The following is a 17,549-nucleotide window of genomic DNA, read 5'->3' as shown; positions in this document are numbered from 1 at the left end:
AGTTAGCGGAATTATTTTTTTTTTTTCTTACAAAGTCTCATATTCCACTAACTTGTGTCAAAAAATAAAATCTCACATGAACTCACCATACCCCTCACGGAATCCAAATGCGTAAAATTTTTAGACATTTATATTCCAGACTTCTTCTCACGCTTTAGGGCCCCTAGAATGCCAGGGCAGTATAAATACCCCACATGTGACCCCATTTCGGAAAGAAGACACCCCTAGGTATTCCGTGAGGGGCATATTGAGTCCATGAAAGATTTAAATTTTTGTCCCAAGTTAGCGGAAAGGGAGACTTTGTGAGAAAATAAAATAAATAAATTTCTGCTAACTTGTGCCAAAAAAAATAAATTTCTATGAACTCGCCATGCCCCTCATTGAATACCTTTGGGTGTCTTCTTTCCAAAATGGGGTCACAAGTGGGGTATTTATACTGCCCTGGCATTTTAGGGGCCCTAAAGCGTGAGAAGAAGTCTGGGATCCAAATGTCTAAAAATGCCCTCATAAAAGGAATGTGGGCCCCTTTGCGCATCTAGGCTGCAAAAAAGTGTCACACATCTGGTATCGCCGTACTCAGGAGAAGTTGGGCAATGTGTTTTGGGGTGTCATTTTACATATACCCATGCTGGGTGAGATAAATATCTTGGTCAAATGCCAACTTTGTATAAAAAATGGGAAAAGTTGTCTTTTGCCGAGATATTTCTCTCACCCAGCATGAGTATATGTAAAAAGACACCCCAAAACACATTGCCCAACTTCTCCTGAATACGGCGATACCACATGTGTGACACTTTTTTGCAGCCTAGGTGGGCAAGGGCCCACATTCAAAGAGCACCTTTAGGATTTCACAGGTCATTTACCTACTTACCACACAATAGGGCCCCTGGAAAATGCCAGGGCAGTATAACTACCCCACAAGTGACCCCATTTTGGAAAGAAGACACCCCAAGGTATTCCATGAGGGGCATGGAGAGTTCCTAGAATTTTTTATATTTTTTGTCACAAGTTAGTTTTTTGGGGTGTCATTTTACATATACCCATGCTGGGTGAGAGAAATATCTTGGCAAAAGACAACTTTTCCCTTTTTTTTTTTTTTTATACAAAGTTGGCATTTGACCAAGATATTTATCTCACCCAGCATGGGTATATGTAAAATGACACCCCAAAACACATTGCCCAACTTCTCTTGAGTACGGAGATACCAGATGTGTGACACTTTTTTGCAGCCTAGGTGGGCAAAGGGACCCACATTCCAAAGAGCACCTTTCGGATTTCACCGGCCATTTTTTACACATTTTGATTTCAAACTACTTACCACACATTTGGGCCCCTAGAATGCCAGGGCAGTATAACTACCCCACAAGTGACCCTATTTTGGAAAGAAGACACCCCAAGGTAGTCGCTGATGGGCATAGTGAGTTCATAGAAGTTTTTATTTTTTGTCACAAGTTAGTGGAATATGAGACTTTGTAAGAAAAAAAAAAAAAATCATCATTTTCCACTAACTTGTGACAAAAAATAAAAAGTTCTATGAACTCACTATGCGCATCAGCGAATACCTTAGGGTGTCTACTTTCCGAAATGGGGTCATTTGTGGGGTGTTTGTACTGTCTGGGCATTGTAGAACCTCAGGAAACATGACAGGTGCTCAGAAAGTCAGAGCTGCTTCAAAAAGCGGAAATTCACATTTTTGTACCATAGTTTGTAAACGCTATAACTTTTACCCAAACCCATTTTTTTTTTACCCAAACATTTTTTTTTTATCAAAGACATGTAGAACAATAAATTTAGAGAAAAATGTATATATGGATGTTGTTTTTTAAAAAAATTTTTACAAGTGAAAAATGTCATTTTTTTAAAAAATTTCGTTAAATTTCGATTAATAACAAAAAAAGTAAAAATGTCAGCAGCAATGAAATACCACCAAATGAAAGCTCTATTAGTGAGAAGAAAAGGAGGTAAAATTCATTTGGGTGGTAAGTTGCATGACCGAGCAATAAACGGTGAAAGTAGTATAGGTCAGAAGTGTAAAAAGTGGCCTGGTCATTAAGGGTGTTTAAGCTATAGGGGCTGAGGTGGTTAATAAATAAAAAAATCTTAGAGTAATCAATTATTCGTAAAAAAAAATCGGTAGAATACTTGATTGCTAAAATAATCGTTTGCTGCAGCCCTAGTCTATTTAGAAGAAAATCTCTTTTCTCTTTTATGTAATTTCTGATTAAGACCTACAGTCGTGGCCAAAAGTTTTGAGAATTACATAAATATTGGAAATTGGAAAAGTTGCTGCTTAAGTTTTTATAATGGCAATTTGCATATACTCCAGAATGTTATGAAGAGTGATCAGATGAATTGCATAGTCCTTCTTTGCCATGAAAATTAACTTAATCCCAAATAAACCTTTCCACTGCATTTCATTGCTGTCGTTAATGGACCTGCTAAGATCATTTCAGTAATCGTCTTGTTAACTCAGGTGAGAATGTTGACGAGCACAATGCTGGAGATCATTGTGTCAGGCTGATTGGGTTAAAATGGCAGACTTGTTATGTTAAAAGGAGGGTGATGCTTGAAATCATTGTTCTTCCATTGTTAACCATGGTGACCTGCAAAGAAACGCGTGCAGCCATCATTGCGTTGCATAAAAATGGCTTCACAGGCAAGAATATTGTGGCTACTAAGATTGCACCTCAATCAACAATTTATAGGATCATCAAGAACTTCAAGGAAAGAGGTTCAATTCTTGTTAAGAAGGCTTCAGGGCGTCCAAGAAAGTCCAGCAAGCGCCAGGATCGTCTCCTAAAGAGGATTCAACTGCGGGATCGGAGTGCCACCAGTGCAGAGCTTGCTCAGGAATGGCAGCAGGCAGGTGTGAGCGCATCTGCACGCACAGTGAGGCGAAGACTTTTGGAAGATGTCCTGGTGTCAAGAAGGGCAGCAAAGAAGCCACTTCTCTCCAAAAAAAACATCAGGGACAGATTGATCTTCTGCAGAAAGTATGGTGAATGGACTGCTGAGGACTGGGGCAAAATCATATTCTCCGATGAAGCCTCTTTCCGATTGTTTGGGGCATCTGGAAAAAGGCTTGTCCGGAGAAGAAAAGGTGAGCGCTACCACCAGTCCTGTGTCATGCCATCAGTAAAGCATCCTGAGACCATTCATGTGTGGGGTTGCTTCTCATCCAAGGGAGTGGGCTCACTCTCACAATTTTGCCCAAAAAACACAGCCATGAATAAAGAATGGTACCAAAACACCCTCCAACAGCAACTTCTTCCAACAACAGTTTGGCGAAGAACTGCATTTTCCAGCACGATGGAGCACCGTGCCATAAGGCAAAAGTGATAACTAAGTGGCTCGGGGACCAAAACTTTGACATTTTGGGTCCATGGCCTGGAAACTCCCCAGATCTTAATCCCATTGAGAACTTGGGGTCAATCCTCAAGAGGCAGGTGGACAAACAAAAACCCACTAATTCTGACAAACTCCAAGAAGTGATTATGAAAGAATGGGTTGCTATCAGTCAGGAATTGGCCCAGAGGTTGATTGAGAGCATGCCCAGTCGAATTGCAGAGGTCCTGAAAAAGAAGGGCCAACACTGCAAATACTGACTCTTTGCATGAATGTCATGTAATTGTCGATAAAAGCCTTTGAAACGTATGAAGTGCGTGTAATTATATTTCAATACATCACAGAAACAACTGAAACAAAGATCTAAAAGCAGTTTAGCAGCAAACTTTGTGAAAACTAATATTTGTGTCATTCTCAAAACTTTTGGCCACGACTGTACACATGGACCTGGAGAAGTTATCTGCTTTATTGAATTGTTTGCATGCAATTCAGCTGTTCTAGGCGGTTTTTGCAGATTGTCAGTTCATTCCTTATTTTTCTTTGACTGTACCCATCTCCGCCTTGATCTGTATGGGAGTAGATGCCAAAAAATAGACTCCAGAGGCTGAATGGCCTTCCTGACACTGAAAGTGGTCCTCTCTTCTGCTTCAGTTCTTAAACTCCCTGATCCTGCCAAGCAAATTTTTTGCAAGTAGATCTACAGGTGCTGTATTGTAAGGGTATTTTTAAATACCGATTTGGTTCTGTCCCCTTTAATTCTGTTTAATACTCTGTGTAATAGTTTACAAGTTTTCCTTGTAATTTGTTGGGTTAGAGAGAGTACCCACCTCCCATTGTGCTGATGGGAACACTTCCTGAGTGATCTCAGAAACATGCGTGATGTACACTGAAGGAGCTGCTGATAAGAATAAGTGTGGTCTGCACTAACAATTTAATTGGGATTCGACCAGGCACTTCATCCTAGTTAGGATGTAAGTATTGATTTGCCCTATCTCTTGTACATCCTGGGGTCTCGGTCATGTGTTATAATGTGGTAGACAGCCATGGGTTATAGCATGGCCGACCTGATCCCTACCCCATATCTATGCTACTTATGTTTATTTACTTTTTATTATTCTGTATGGGATTAGTTTGTGTTATCGTATATTTAATCACACTTAGTAAATATATTTATTCACTTTGCCTGCGTAAGTTTATTGATTGTCAAATCTGTTGAATTTACGTTACAGGTGCTGGGGCAGTTCTGCTGCAAAAGGCTCCTTCAGTTAAGATAGATTCTTTTCTAAGGCTTTTTCAACTGCAGAATGTAATTACTGTATTAATGAAAGAGAGAACTTTTGGCCTTGAAATGGCCTTTGAGGAGTGGTGTTATCTTTTTGGAGGCAGTGAGGTCATCCCATCATGATTTATACTGATCGCAAAAATGTTACATACACTCACCTAAAGAATTATTAGGAACACCTGTTCTATTTCTCATTAATGCAATTATCTAGTCAACCAATCACATGGCAGTTGCTTCAATGCATTTAGGGGGGTGGTCCTGGTCAAGACAATCTCCTGAACTCCAAACTGAATGTCAGAATGGGAAAGAAAGGTGATTTAAGCAATTTTGAGCGTGGCATGGTTGTTGGTGCCAGACGGGCCGGTCTGAGTATTTCACAATCTGCTCAGTTGCTGGGATTTTCACGCACAACCATTTCTAGGGTTTACAAAGAATGGTGTGAAAAGGGAAAAACATCCAGTATGCGGCAGTCCTGTGGGCAAAAATGCCTTGTGGATGCTAGAGGTCAGAGGAGAATGGGCTGACTGATTCAAGCTGATAGAAGAGCAACGTTGACTGAAATAACCACTCGTTACAACCGAGGTATGCAGCAAAGCATTTGTGAAGCCACAATGCGCACAACCTTGAGGCGGATGGGCTACAACAGCAGAAGACCCCAACGGGGACCAGTCATCTCCACTACAAATAGGAAAAAGAGGCTACGATTTGCACGAGCTCACCAAAATTGGACCGTTGAAGACTGGAAAAATGTTGCCTGGTCTGATAAGTCTCGGTTTCTGTTGAGACATTCAAATGGTCGAGTTTGAATTTGGCGTAAACAGAATGAGAACATGTATCCATCCTCTGATGGCTACTTCCAGCAGGATAATGCACCATGTCACAAAGCTCCAATCATTTCAAATTGGTTTCTTGAACATGACAATGAGTTCACTGTACTAAAATGGCCCCCACAGTCACCATATCTCAACCCAATAGAGCATCTTTGGGATGTGGTGGAACGGAGCTTTGTGCCCTGGATGTGCATCCCTCAAATCTCCATTAACTGCAAGATGCTATCCTATCAATATGGGCCAACATTTCTAAAGAATGCTATCAGCACCTTGTTGAATCAATGCCACGTAGAATTAAGGCAGTTCTGAAGGCAAAAGGGGGTCCAACACCGTATTAGTATGGTGTTCCTAATAATTCTTTAGGTGAGTGTATATCTTCAATGCGCACAGCAACATAACCCATGTCATGCCCTCTGGTCCCTATTCCTCACCCAGTTTAATTTTCTTCTCCACTTCGTTCTGCCGACAAAAATATTTAAGCCGATGAGTTATCAAGATCTTTTGATCCCGCTGACCTGCTTCTTGTAAAACTTAGGTACCCGAATCCAAGAGGAGACTGGTTCTGTCTTTGGGATATTGTTCTAAAATTGGTGGGCATCCAGGGCAGCATAAAACTGCCAAACTACTTTTCAAATTTTATTCGTGGCCCTCCATTTTTACAGACATACAGAGTTTATTTTCAGCATGTAGCATGTGTGTCCAACTCCAAAGCTAAAACCTGCTTGTCCCTGGCAGCACATTGCTATAGACTTTATTACTGACCTGCCATCCTCAGTATCAACGAGTCCACAGGCAAATCTCAGTTCTCTATTGTTTATGGTCGCCAGTTCAGAATTCCTCTTCCTGTATTTTTTTCTTCAGTTCAGATCTGGCAGGAGACCAAGGCAGCTCTTATAAAGTCCACCACTCATATGAAACAATTTTGCTGACTAGAAATGTAGACTTCCACCTCATTTCTCTCCTGGTGACAAAGTATGGCAAACCACAAAAAAAACATCTGCCTCATGGTATCATTTTACAGGTTGGCTCCTCATTTCATTGGTCCATTTAGAAATGTAATAGAGTTTGCTACAAATTGTGCTTCTCTGCAAATACCTAATGCCTTCCATTTTTCTCTTCTCAAACCTGTGATTTTCAATTGCTGTTCCAGAAGTTACTCTCCGGTCAGTTCTGAAAATGAGTTTAAGGTCAAGAACATACTTAATATGAAGGAGGTCAGGAGAAAGACGTACTACTTGGAGGATTAGAAAGCTTTTGGTCTAGAGGAGAGGTTATGGGAGCCTACACAGAACATCAATGCTCATATCCTCCTGAGAAAATCCCTGACACAATCTGGACCAAAAAAGATGGGGCTTAAGGGAGGGGTACTTTTTATTTTGATGGCCCATGTCCTCCACGGTCTTGCTTTCCTGGGCAGGCACGGGGCTCCACTTTCTCTGTGTATCTGGCCTAGTGCGCAGTGAACTTTTCTTCAGCACTGCTAGAGTTAATCCTTCCTTCCTTCCTTCACTTTGTCCAGCTGCTGATTAGCCTTCCTTTTTTAGCTGGGCTGGTTGTCCCACCTTCTGCCCTGAGCTTTGGGTATTCTAGTGTTTGCTAGCCCTAGTGAAGGCGTGCTTGTTTGGTCTTTCAGCACGTGTACAAACCCTGCCTGTTTCTCCACTCTGATTCTTCACAGCCTGCCCTGACATTCGGATTGCTTTTTCGGAGATGTATGAATGCTGCCTGCCCTTACCTTGGATTGCTTTTTCCTATATACGCTAGCGTGCTACCTGACTAAGCCTGACTACGTATATAGCCTGACTCCTTAGTGCCTTGCAGGGTGTCTGATACCCCATGGGTCAACTGTCAGCAACACCGGGACTACTCCAGGAGTACATAACAAACAAGTGAGAAACAACTGAAAATATGTCATATTCTAGGTTCTTCAAAGTAGCCACCTTTTGCTTTTGATTACTGCTTTGCACACTCTTGGCATTTTCTTGATGAGCTTCAAGAGGTAGTCCCCTGAAATGGTCTTCCAACAGTCTTGAAGGAGTTCCCAGAGAAGCTTAGCACTTGTTGGCCCTTTTGCCTTTACTCTGCGGTCCAGCTCACCCCAAACCATCTCGATTGGGTTCAGGTCCAGTGACTGTGGAGGCCAGGTCATCTGGCGCAGCACCCCATCACTCTCCTTCATGGTCAAATAGCCCTTACTTTCAAAGTTTTCCCAATTTTTTGGGCTGACTGACTGACCTTTATTTCTTAAAGTAATGATGGCCACTCATTTTTCTTTACTTAGCTGCTTTTTTTCTTGTCATAATACAAATTCTAACAGTCTATTCAGTAGGACTATCAGCTGTGTATCCACTTGACTTCTCCTCAACACAACTTATGGTCCCAACCCCATTTATAAGGCAAGAAATCCCACTTATTAAACCTGACAGGGCACACCTGTGAAGTGAAAACCATTTCAGGGGACTACCTCTTGAAGCTCATCCAGAGAATGCCAAGAGTGTGCAAAGCAGTAATCAAAGCAAAAGGTGGCTACTTTGAAGAACCTAGAATATGACATATGTTCTGTTTCACACTTGTTTGTTATGTATATAATTCCACATGTGTTAATTCATAGTTTTGATGCCTTCAGTGTGAATCTACAATTTTCATAGTCCTGAAAATAAAGAAAACCCTTTGAATGAGAAGGTGTGTCCAAACTTTTGGTCTGTACTGTATATAGGGTAAATATCTGCCTACACTCTATGCTGCTACCCTTTTATTGATTTTATCGACTGCTGATCAATAGCACAAATAAAATTGTATAATTTGTATAATCACATGGTCCCGGACTTCTTTAAATGCTCTGCCCATCACTATCAATTTTCCCCCTTTTCATTCTAGTGAGTGTTCTCGTTTGAACAGGTGCACCTATTTTGGTGTCCAAGTTTCCTTAGTGCGACATCCTAACTACTGATAATATAGAACATACTTAGAGTCTCGCTCAATGCAGAAAGGATGCATGAAAAACGCTCCTGAATGGGTCAGAATTCAGTGCGGGTGCTAGGAGTTCACTTCACACATTGCACCTGCGTGGAAAACTTGTGTGAAAGTGGCCTTACTGTTGAATACAATGTAGTGAGAAGCTGGAAACAAATTCAAATGGGTTGGAACTGAGAAAAAAATGCAATTCCTCCATAGTTTTATGGGTTTTGTTTTTGCTGTTTCCTACACGATAAAACTGATCTGTGCCCCATATACAAATACACACATGCCACATTTGTAGCGTTTTTCTTGTTTTTAATACAAATTAAAACTTTGGGGGGGAAATTTTTCTTATTGACGCATTTGTGAGTTCATTTTTTGTGGGGCAATCTGTACTGTTCATTGATACCATTTTGCGGTGTGTATAACTTTTTGATCACTTTTTATTCAATTATGCAGTTCGGCATATGGGCTAAATATTTTAATAGTACGGACCTTTTGGGATACAGTGATATCCATAAGGTTTGTTCTTTATTTATTTTTATTTTGTGGAAAGGGAGGTGATTTGAATTTTTTATTTTTAGAAACGTTTCACTTTTCATGAACTTGCAATAATCACATTTGCTTTTTCTACGCTTCTACATGATTTAATACATTAGTGTGTTTAAAATTGCCAATGCAGTGATTTCACCTGCCTTCAGCCCCTGGCATTTTTCTATTTGTGTTTATGCTTTCTCGTACTTTTATTCATTGGGGGACACAGACCGTGGGTATAGCTTAGAGGTATTAGTAGGAGGGACACTATGCAAATACAAAAGAGCTCCTCCTCGGGCTATACCCCCGACTCCACCAGGAGGAACTCAGTCTTTGCATAGTGTCTGGTGAAGGAGGTTGACACGCTACACTATCTCTCTACTCCGGTTTGTTATTTTCTTTCTAGATGGGGACACAGGTCGGCATGGCGCCTTCCTGGTCCCCTGTGGAGTGCCTGCCACCATCTGTGGGACGTTGCCTGGCTGCCTCCATTTCCCCCCAAGAAGATAAGTGGATCCGGGCTCGACCTGTTAGCTCTGGCATCCCACCAGCTCCTGGGTCACCTGCTGCCACCCTCCACCAGAGCACTGCACTACTGGGCCAGGAGTCAGAAGTCTGAAGAGGTGCATCCCTGCTGGTCCTGGAGTCGAGGGAGAAGATCTGCAGGAGCAGATAAGTATGAAGCTGCATCCTCTATGTCCCCTCCCCTCCCTCTGCACTAAAGACCTATGGGCCTCCTGGGTGAAGGGGATCTGGGTGTCATTGCTTGTTCTGTCTGGGGCGCAAGGGTCTGGAGGCACTTAGCTGGGCAGGCGTCTCTTGACTTTCCTGCTCCTTACGGCTTTCTTTGGCAGCATATCATTTTCTATGAAGCAGCTACTCTCTGCTGGCAGCGCACTTCCCCCCTCAGGTCTTCGCTCTCTCTGGGCCTTACATCCCCCTTGCTGGGGATGCCATATCTTTGTTACAACCCCCCGCCTCGCCGAGGGCGCTGGGGGCCATTTTATTCATCTTCTTTAAACAGAGCGGAGCGCGCGATGTTTTCGCGCTCCTATGATGCGGCCGGGGGCGGAGCCTAATTGGCGCTTCGGCTCCTTTCTGCTGCTGGGGGCGGCGCCTAATCGGCACTCTGGCTCCTTCCTGCTGCTACTGAGAGGCTTCTCTCACTGAACGGCTGCTCCCCTCCCAGTCACTGCTCCTCTCTGGGTTTGTGCTTGCGCTGTTACCTGAGCGGTAGGACTTTTTCATCACTTTTTGTGAGGGACCATCATGCCTAAGCCTAAGTCCGTTAAGACCTCTTCTCAGACCCCAATAGGGTCCTGTATGGAGTGTCTGCTCCCACTTTTGGTCACTGGTACCCGTGCCTCCTGCCCTGCTCCTGGACAGAATCGGGGGCAGTGTTGCATATGTTGCGCTCCCCGTGCCTCTCCATACGGGAATGCATGCGGGTCCTGGGTCTTATGGTAGCCTCTTTCGAGGCCGTTCCAGATGCCGAGTTTTCACACTCCCTGTGGCAACAGGAGATCCTTTCCCTCTGGGATGATATCTCTCGGGGGTCTGGACGATAGCATCTGCTTGTCTCAGCGGGTTCGGGCAGCTCTCCCTTGGTGGCTGTCCCCGATGAATCTCGCCTTCCGATCAACACTCTGGAGCTGAGAGCGATTTTTTTTTTCCACTCCCTCTCCCATTTGACTTCTCTCCTTGCGGGCCTCCCGATGAGGATCCAATCGGACAGTGCCACGACTGTGGTCTACATCAACCATCAGGGCGGGATCCACAGCCAGATGGTGGTGCAGGAGGTGACGAGAATTCTGACGTGGGCGGAGTTGCACGTTCCGGTGTCGTCAGCAATTTACATTCCAGGAGGGGGCAACTGGACAGCGGACTTTCTAGGCCACATCAATGTGGATCCAGGCATGTGGTGTCTGAATCCAGATGTATTCGAAGGAATCTGCGACAGATGGAGCCGTCCGGATGTGGACTTGATGGCGTCTAGGCTCAACATCAAGCTCCCGGTGTTCCTGACTCGCTCCCGGGATCCGAAGGCGTATGGGGTGGACGCGCTGGTGTCTCCATGGCAGGACTTCAGTCTCCTCTATGTCTTCCCTCCGCTCTTTCTACTACATATGCAAGATCGGGGCGGAAAGGATTCCGACCGTTCTCATCGCCCCACAGTGGCCTCGCTGCGCGTGGTTCTCAGAGGTGGCTCGAATGTGGCGGAAGCCCCATGGGCTCTTCCCGACAGAAGGGATCTACTGCATCAGGGCCCGCTCTTCCACCGGAATATACGGCCTCTTCGTTTAGCGGCGTGGCTGTTGGACCCGCCATCCTGATGTAGAGGGGGTTCTCGGATTCAGTGATTAGAACCACAATCAGTACGAGGAAGCTGGCTTCCTCCAGAATTTACTATCTTACCTGGAAGGTCTTCCTGACTTTTTGTGAGACCTCCTTGTGATTCCCGAGAGACCTTGTGGGGTCTGGCGGTCTCCAAGGTCTCTGTGGCGCGATGGATCCGCTTGGCTATTTCCGCGGCTTATCGCGCTCGTGGTAGGGTTCCCTCGGCTCGGATTTCCGCTCACTCCGCCGGGGCGGTGGGGGCTTCCTGGGCAAGGCACAATCGTACCTCTGCCTCTCAGCTGTGTAAGTTCTATCAATCAGTCGTATTCACTGGCTTCGGGTGATGCTATCTTTGGCCGCAGGGTTTTGCTGGCTGTGGTTCCTGTTTGACCGTTGGACGTTCCTCCTGGCGATGCTGTGATTTTTTTTTTTTCCCACCCCATGGACTGCTTTAGGATGTCCCATGGTCTGTGTCCCCCAATGGATAAAAGTACGAGAAAAGGAGATTTTTTGTGAAACTCACCTGTAAAATCTTTTTCTCGACTTTTCCATTGGGGGACACAGCTCCCACCCATTCTGCCGGTTGCAGGAGGGGTCTTCAGTTCAGTTTCTGTTTATGGTTTGACCTTATGGCTTGGTCCGATGGTTCCATGATTTTTCTTGCTCCTTCTCCTACTGCTTGTGCAACGCCTGAGTTCCTCCTGGTGGAGTCGGAGGGTATAGCCCGAGGAGGAGGAGCTCTTTTGTATTTGCATAGTGTCCCTCCTACTAATACCTCTAAGCTATACCCATAATCTGTGTCCCCCAATGGAAAAGTCGAGAAAAAGATTTTACAGGTGAGTTTCACAAAAAATCTCCTTTTTCACTCCCTGCCTTTCCAAAGCCCTAAATTTTATTTTTCTGTCCATGTACCATTTATTATTGCATACAATGTAGTGGGAAACTGAAAAAATTCCAAATAGAGTGAAATTGGAAATTTTTCCTTCTCAATTTTAAGAAATGCCTGTATGTCAAAGAGGTCAGTACTCCCGAAATGGGGTCACTTAAAAGGGGTTTTTACTATAGGGGTACCTTCGAATGTGACATGGCGCCCAAAAATCATTCCAACAAAATCTGCCCTCCAAAACCATATGACGCTCCTTGCCCTCTGAACCCTGCGATGTGCCCATACAGCAGTTTACAACCACATATTTGGCCTTTCTGTAAACTGCCGAATCAGTATAATACATTTTAAGGTTTGTTTTGCTGTGAACTCTTGCTGCCTTACAGGAAAAATTTATTAAAATTTGCAAAAAAAGGGACATTTTGAACTGTCACCTCCATTTTTCCAAATTTACTATAAACTTATTGCGTTGACAAGTAAAAGCATTGCAAAGTTATTACCACAAAGTGAATACGTCAGATTTACAAACTTTGACCGTTTCAGGAAGGTGAAGCCTGAAGGGGTTAAATCAGCCATCTTTATTTGGGTTATGTGAATTTCATTTACTTTATTGTAGATGTGTTCCTCAGAGTGCAATATTCAAGTATTTTATATAACTCTCTCTTTATGTTGGCAGGTTATAGTGGAGCAATATGTACAGTCCCATCCCAATGGACTCCAGGTTATGTATAACAAACTTCTAGAGTTTGTTCCTCACAATTGTCGACTTCTAAGAGAGGTAACAGGAGGAGCGATATCAAGGTGCATTTACAATTTACGTGCATTGACTATTGATGCATGTTATTTATCATATTGTTTTGTTGTGTCTGACTGTTTAGATTGGTTGACCCTTCTAATTTTGTTATGTCCTAGCACTATTATAGGCTCAACTTCAAAGGATCAGGCATGTTGAAGTTCATTGTTCCCAATGTCTTTTTTGATACTTTACTTGCTGATGGCCTATCCCCAGGATAGGTCATCAGTAGTGTTGAGCAAACTTGTGGTTTTAAGTTCTGCGTACAGGGTACAGAATTCTGTTATGGATTCCGCTGTCATACACCATACAGTGGATATAAAAAGTCGACACACCCCTGTTAAAATGTCCGGTTTATGTGCTGTAAAAAAATTAGACAAATCTAAATCACTTTAGAACTTTTTCCACCTTTTAAAGGGCTTCTGTCACCCCCCCAAACAGCAATTTTCAGTATTGGATTAATATAATTGCTAATGTACGCAGAGTCTTCTCTTCCGGGTGTAGGGCTGACGTCATCGGCGCAGGCGCACTGAGGAAGGAGCAGCCAAGCGAGCATCCTTCTCTCAGAGCGCTTGCGCCGAATGAGGACCGGTATGGCGCAGGCGTGGGATTTCAGCTGCAAACAGGGCCAGCGGAAGGAGTAGAGCGCTCGCTGGCCCTGTCAATCAAGTGGAGGAGGGGGCGTTTTTTTAGACCGAAGATGGGGCGGCTACCAGCAAGTCTGCCCAATTTGCTGGTAGTGAAGAAATTTGCATATCACAAAAGTACTATTTTTAAAGAATTTAAAGCACAGCCAGAGGTAAGAGGGGTATATATGGACTCTGCGTACATTAGCAATTATATTGAGTCCAATATTGAAAATTGCTGTTTGGGGGGGTGACAGAAGCCCTTTAATGTGACCTATTAACTGTACCACTCAATTGAAAAACAAACTAAAAACTTTTAGGTGGAGGGAAGAAAACGTAAAAAAAAAAAATTAAATAATGTGGTTGCATAAGTGTGCACACCCTCTTATAACTGGGGATGTAGCGGTGTTCAGAATTAGGCAATCACATTCAAAATCATGTTAAATAGGAGTCAGCATACACCTGCCATCATTTAAAGTGCCTCTGATTAACCCCAAATAAAGTTCAGCTACTCTAGTTGGTCTTTCCTGAAATTTTCTTAGTCGCATCGCACAGCAAAAGCCATGGTCCACAGAGGGCTTCCAACGCATCAGAGGGATCTCATTGTTAAAAGGTATCAGTCAGGAGAAGGGTACAAAACCATTTCCAAGGCATTTGATATACCATGGAACACAGTGAAGACAGTCCTCATCAAGTGGAGAAAATATGGCACAACAGTGACATTACCAAGAACTGAACGTCCCTCCAAAATTGATGAGAAGAAAACTGGTCTGGGAGGCTACTAAGAAGCCTACAGCAACATTAAAGGAGCTGCAGGAATATCAGGCATGTACTGGCTGTGTGGTACATGTGACAACAATCTCCCGTATTCTATATATGTCTGAGATATGGGGTAGAGTGGCAAGACGAAAGCCCTTTCTTACGAAGAAAAACATCTAAGCTAGGTTAGACTACTTTCATTTTGTGTTTGGTGCAGATCCGTCTTGTACCTGCACAGACCGATCCGCACCAATAATGCAAACGCTTGTATCCATTCATAACGGATCCTTGTGGCTCTGCATAGTCAGACTGTCACCAAAACGCTGCAATCTGCGTTTTAGTGACTATCTAAAAAACGCAACGTAGATCAAACGCAGCCAAATTGATGCATTGGGGCTTAACTGATCCGTTTTGGGCCGCTTGTGAGAGCCCTGAAACGGATCTCACAAGTGGACCCAGAAACGCCAGTGTAAAAGTAGCCTTACATTTTGAAAAACACATCTTAAGTCTCCCAAAAGCATGTGGGAAAAGGTATTATGGTCTAATAAAACCAAGGTTGAACTTTTTGGCCATAATTCCAAAAGATATGTTTGGCCCAAAAACACTGCACAACACCAAAAGAACACCATACCCACAGTGAAGCATTTTTCTTCCCTCCACCTAAAAGATTTCAGTTTCTGTTTTTCGATTGAGTTGTACAGTTTATAGGTCACATTAAAAGGTGGAAAAAGTTCTGAAATGATTTATCTTTCTCATTTTTTTACAGCACAGGAACCTGATATTTTAACAGGGGTGTAGACTTTTTACATCCACTGTAAGTTATGGTCCGTGGTAGCAGAATCCATAACAGAATTCTTAGATAACACAAACCTTGTATGCCAAACTTAAAACCACAAATTCAGCTGTACAGAGTGCATATGCCTCTTCCTAGGCCTAGAAACGTCTCGTTCTTGATCACATGAACTTGCCCTTGGCTCGGATCTGAGCTGCAATACCAAGCACGGCTGCTATACAATGAACAGCAAAGGGCTGGGTAGGCTTCAAGAAGGTTGCGGCATTCACTGGAGTTTTGCAGTCTCCGCAAACAGCTGATCGGCAGGGGTGCTAGGAGTCGGACTCTCGCTGATCTCATATTGATGACCTGTCCTGAGGATAGGCTATCAATATAAAAATCCTGGAGAACATCTTTAACATGATCACTTGACCTTTCAAAGCTTAGATGAGTTATCGAGTAGTTGAGTAAGGCCACTTTCAGATATATCCGATGATCCGGTTTAATTCCCCTCAGACGTGAAGTAGAAAATGCTGGAGGGGAACTAAAGCTAGAACTGATCCCATAGTATTCTATGGGATTTTTCTCATACATACGGCAATATCTGTTGTGATGCCAGATGTCACATAGTGCTGAACAGAAAAACGCTGCATGCCCAGTTTTCTGTACAGCGCTAGAAGTGTATAGCTGTCGGATCTGTGCACTGAAGTGCAGTACATGTGTCAGTTGTGTCCATCTCCTAGCCTAATATAGCTGGCTTGGAGGTGGACACGACTGATATACTATTGCATCTCAATAAATAAGAATATCATCGAAAATTCAATTTATTTCAGTAATTCAAATCAAACAGTGAATGATTATGTTGATGTTATGGCTTACAGCTATTGAAAACCCAAAAGTCAGTATTTTAGAAAATTAGAATATTGTCAAAATGTTCAGTATTGTAGACCTATGATATCGCACTGTAATCAGCTAATCGATAATCACTGCAAAGTTTTCATAAGTAAAAAGTAGAAAAAGGTGCACAAGCAGCAGGGATAACTGCAGCCTTGAAAAGATTGTCAAGAAAAGGAAATTCAAGAACTTGGGGGAGATTCATAAGGAGTGGACTGTAGGTGAAGTCAGTGCTTCAAGAACCATCACACAAAGATGTATCCAAGACATGGACTACAACTGTCGCATTCCTTGTGTCAAGCCACTCATGACCCAGAGACATTGTCAATAGCCTCTTACCTGGAGAGGAGAAAAAAAAAAGACAGGACTGTTGTTCAGTGGTCCAAATTCCTTTTTTCAGATAAAAGTAAATTTTGCTTTTCATTTAGAAATCAAGGTTCCAGAGTCTGGAGGATGACTTTGCACCTGCCCACACTGCCAAAAGTATCAATACTTGGTATCACCTCTGCTTGATTGGCCTTCAGACTTGTCTGACCTAACCCACATAGAGAATCTATGTGATATTGTCAAGAGGAAGATGAGCGACACCAGACCTAACAATCCAGACTAGCTGAAGGGCACTATCAAAGCAACCTGGGCTTCCATAATTTTGGAAATTGGCCAGAGCATCACAAAACTTCTTCTTTGAGAAGCAAGGCAGCGTTGAAATAAATATAAAAGTCTGGCATATTATAGCATAAGGTAAATGGAAGCGTAATGCAACAGGGGTAAAAGGGAGTGCCTTGTTTAAGTCCCCAGACAGTCTTTTGAGCCCTGAGAACAAAGGTATAATTCAAGTTTTCCACAGTATGTCACAGTCCATAGATATCAATGTGTTTCACACATCATTATTACAAGTAACCATTGATATACAGTGGGGAAAATAAGTATTTTATACACTGGCGATTTTTGCAAATTTTCACACAAACAAAGAATGGAGAGATCTGTAATTTTTATCATAGGTCCACTTCAACTGTGAGAGACTAAATCTAAAAATAAATCCAGAAAAACATTGTATGATTTTTAAATAATTAATTAGCATTTTATTGCATGAAATAAGTATTTGATCACCTACCAACCAGCAAGAATTCTGGCTCTCACATACCTGTTTTTCTTTATGTAGCTCTCCTACTCCGCACTCATTAACTGTATTAACTGCACCTGTTTGAACTTGTTACCTGCATAAAACACACCTGTCCACACACAATCACATTCCAACCTCTCCACCATGGCCAAGACCAAAGAGCTGTCTAATGACACCAGGGACAAAATTCCAAACCTGCATAAGGCTGGGATGGGCTACAGGACAATAGGCAAGCAGCTAAGTGACACATGAAAACAAAAACGACCATGAAGGAGATTAGAAAAAAAAACCTTGTGGGATTGTTCTCAGTTTACCTCCTTACAGTTTGTTGCCTTGGTATCACCAGGAAAAACACACAACTCTTGCAGACAGTGGCGTACATAGAGAAGTAAGGGCCCTATAGCAAGGATCAA

The 17,549-nt window shown here is 43.0% G+C and overlaps 1 protein-coding gene across 3 annotated transcripts in view; it reads left to right on the top strand.

Annotated features, from left to right (window-relative positions):
• The window catches only part of COG2 (component of oligomeric golgi complex 2), a 329,606-nt gene that overhangs the window by 127,845 nt on the left and 184,212 nt on the right, over positions 1-17,549 (top strand). For all 3 annotated transcript variants that reach the window (XM_040429435.1, XM_040429434.1, XM_040429436.1), the window contains one exon: positions 12,846-12,970. In XM_040429435.1, the coding sequence (XP_040285369.1) occupies positions 12,846-12,970 (125 nt within the window). The remainder of the gene's footprint in view (positions 1-12,845; positions 12,971-17,549) is intronic.

This window comes from Bufo bufo, chromosome 4, assembly GCF_905171765.1.
Source record: "Bufo bufo chromosome 4, aBufBuf1.1, whole genome shotgun sequence".
Lineage (NCBI taxonomy): Eukaryota > Metazoa > Chordata > Amphibia > Anura > Bufonidae > Bufo > Bufo bufo.
This window is presented reverse-complemented; position numbering and strand designations above follow the sequence as displayed.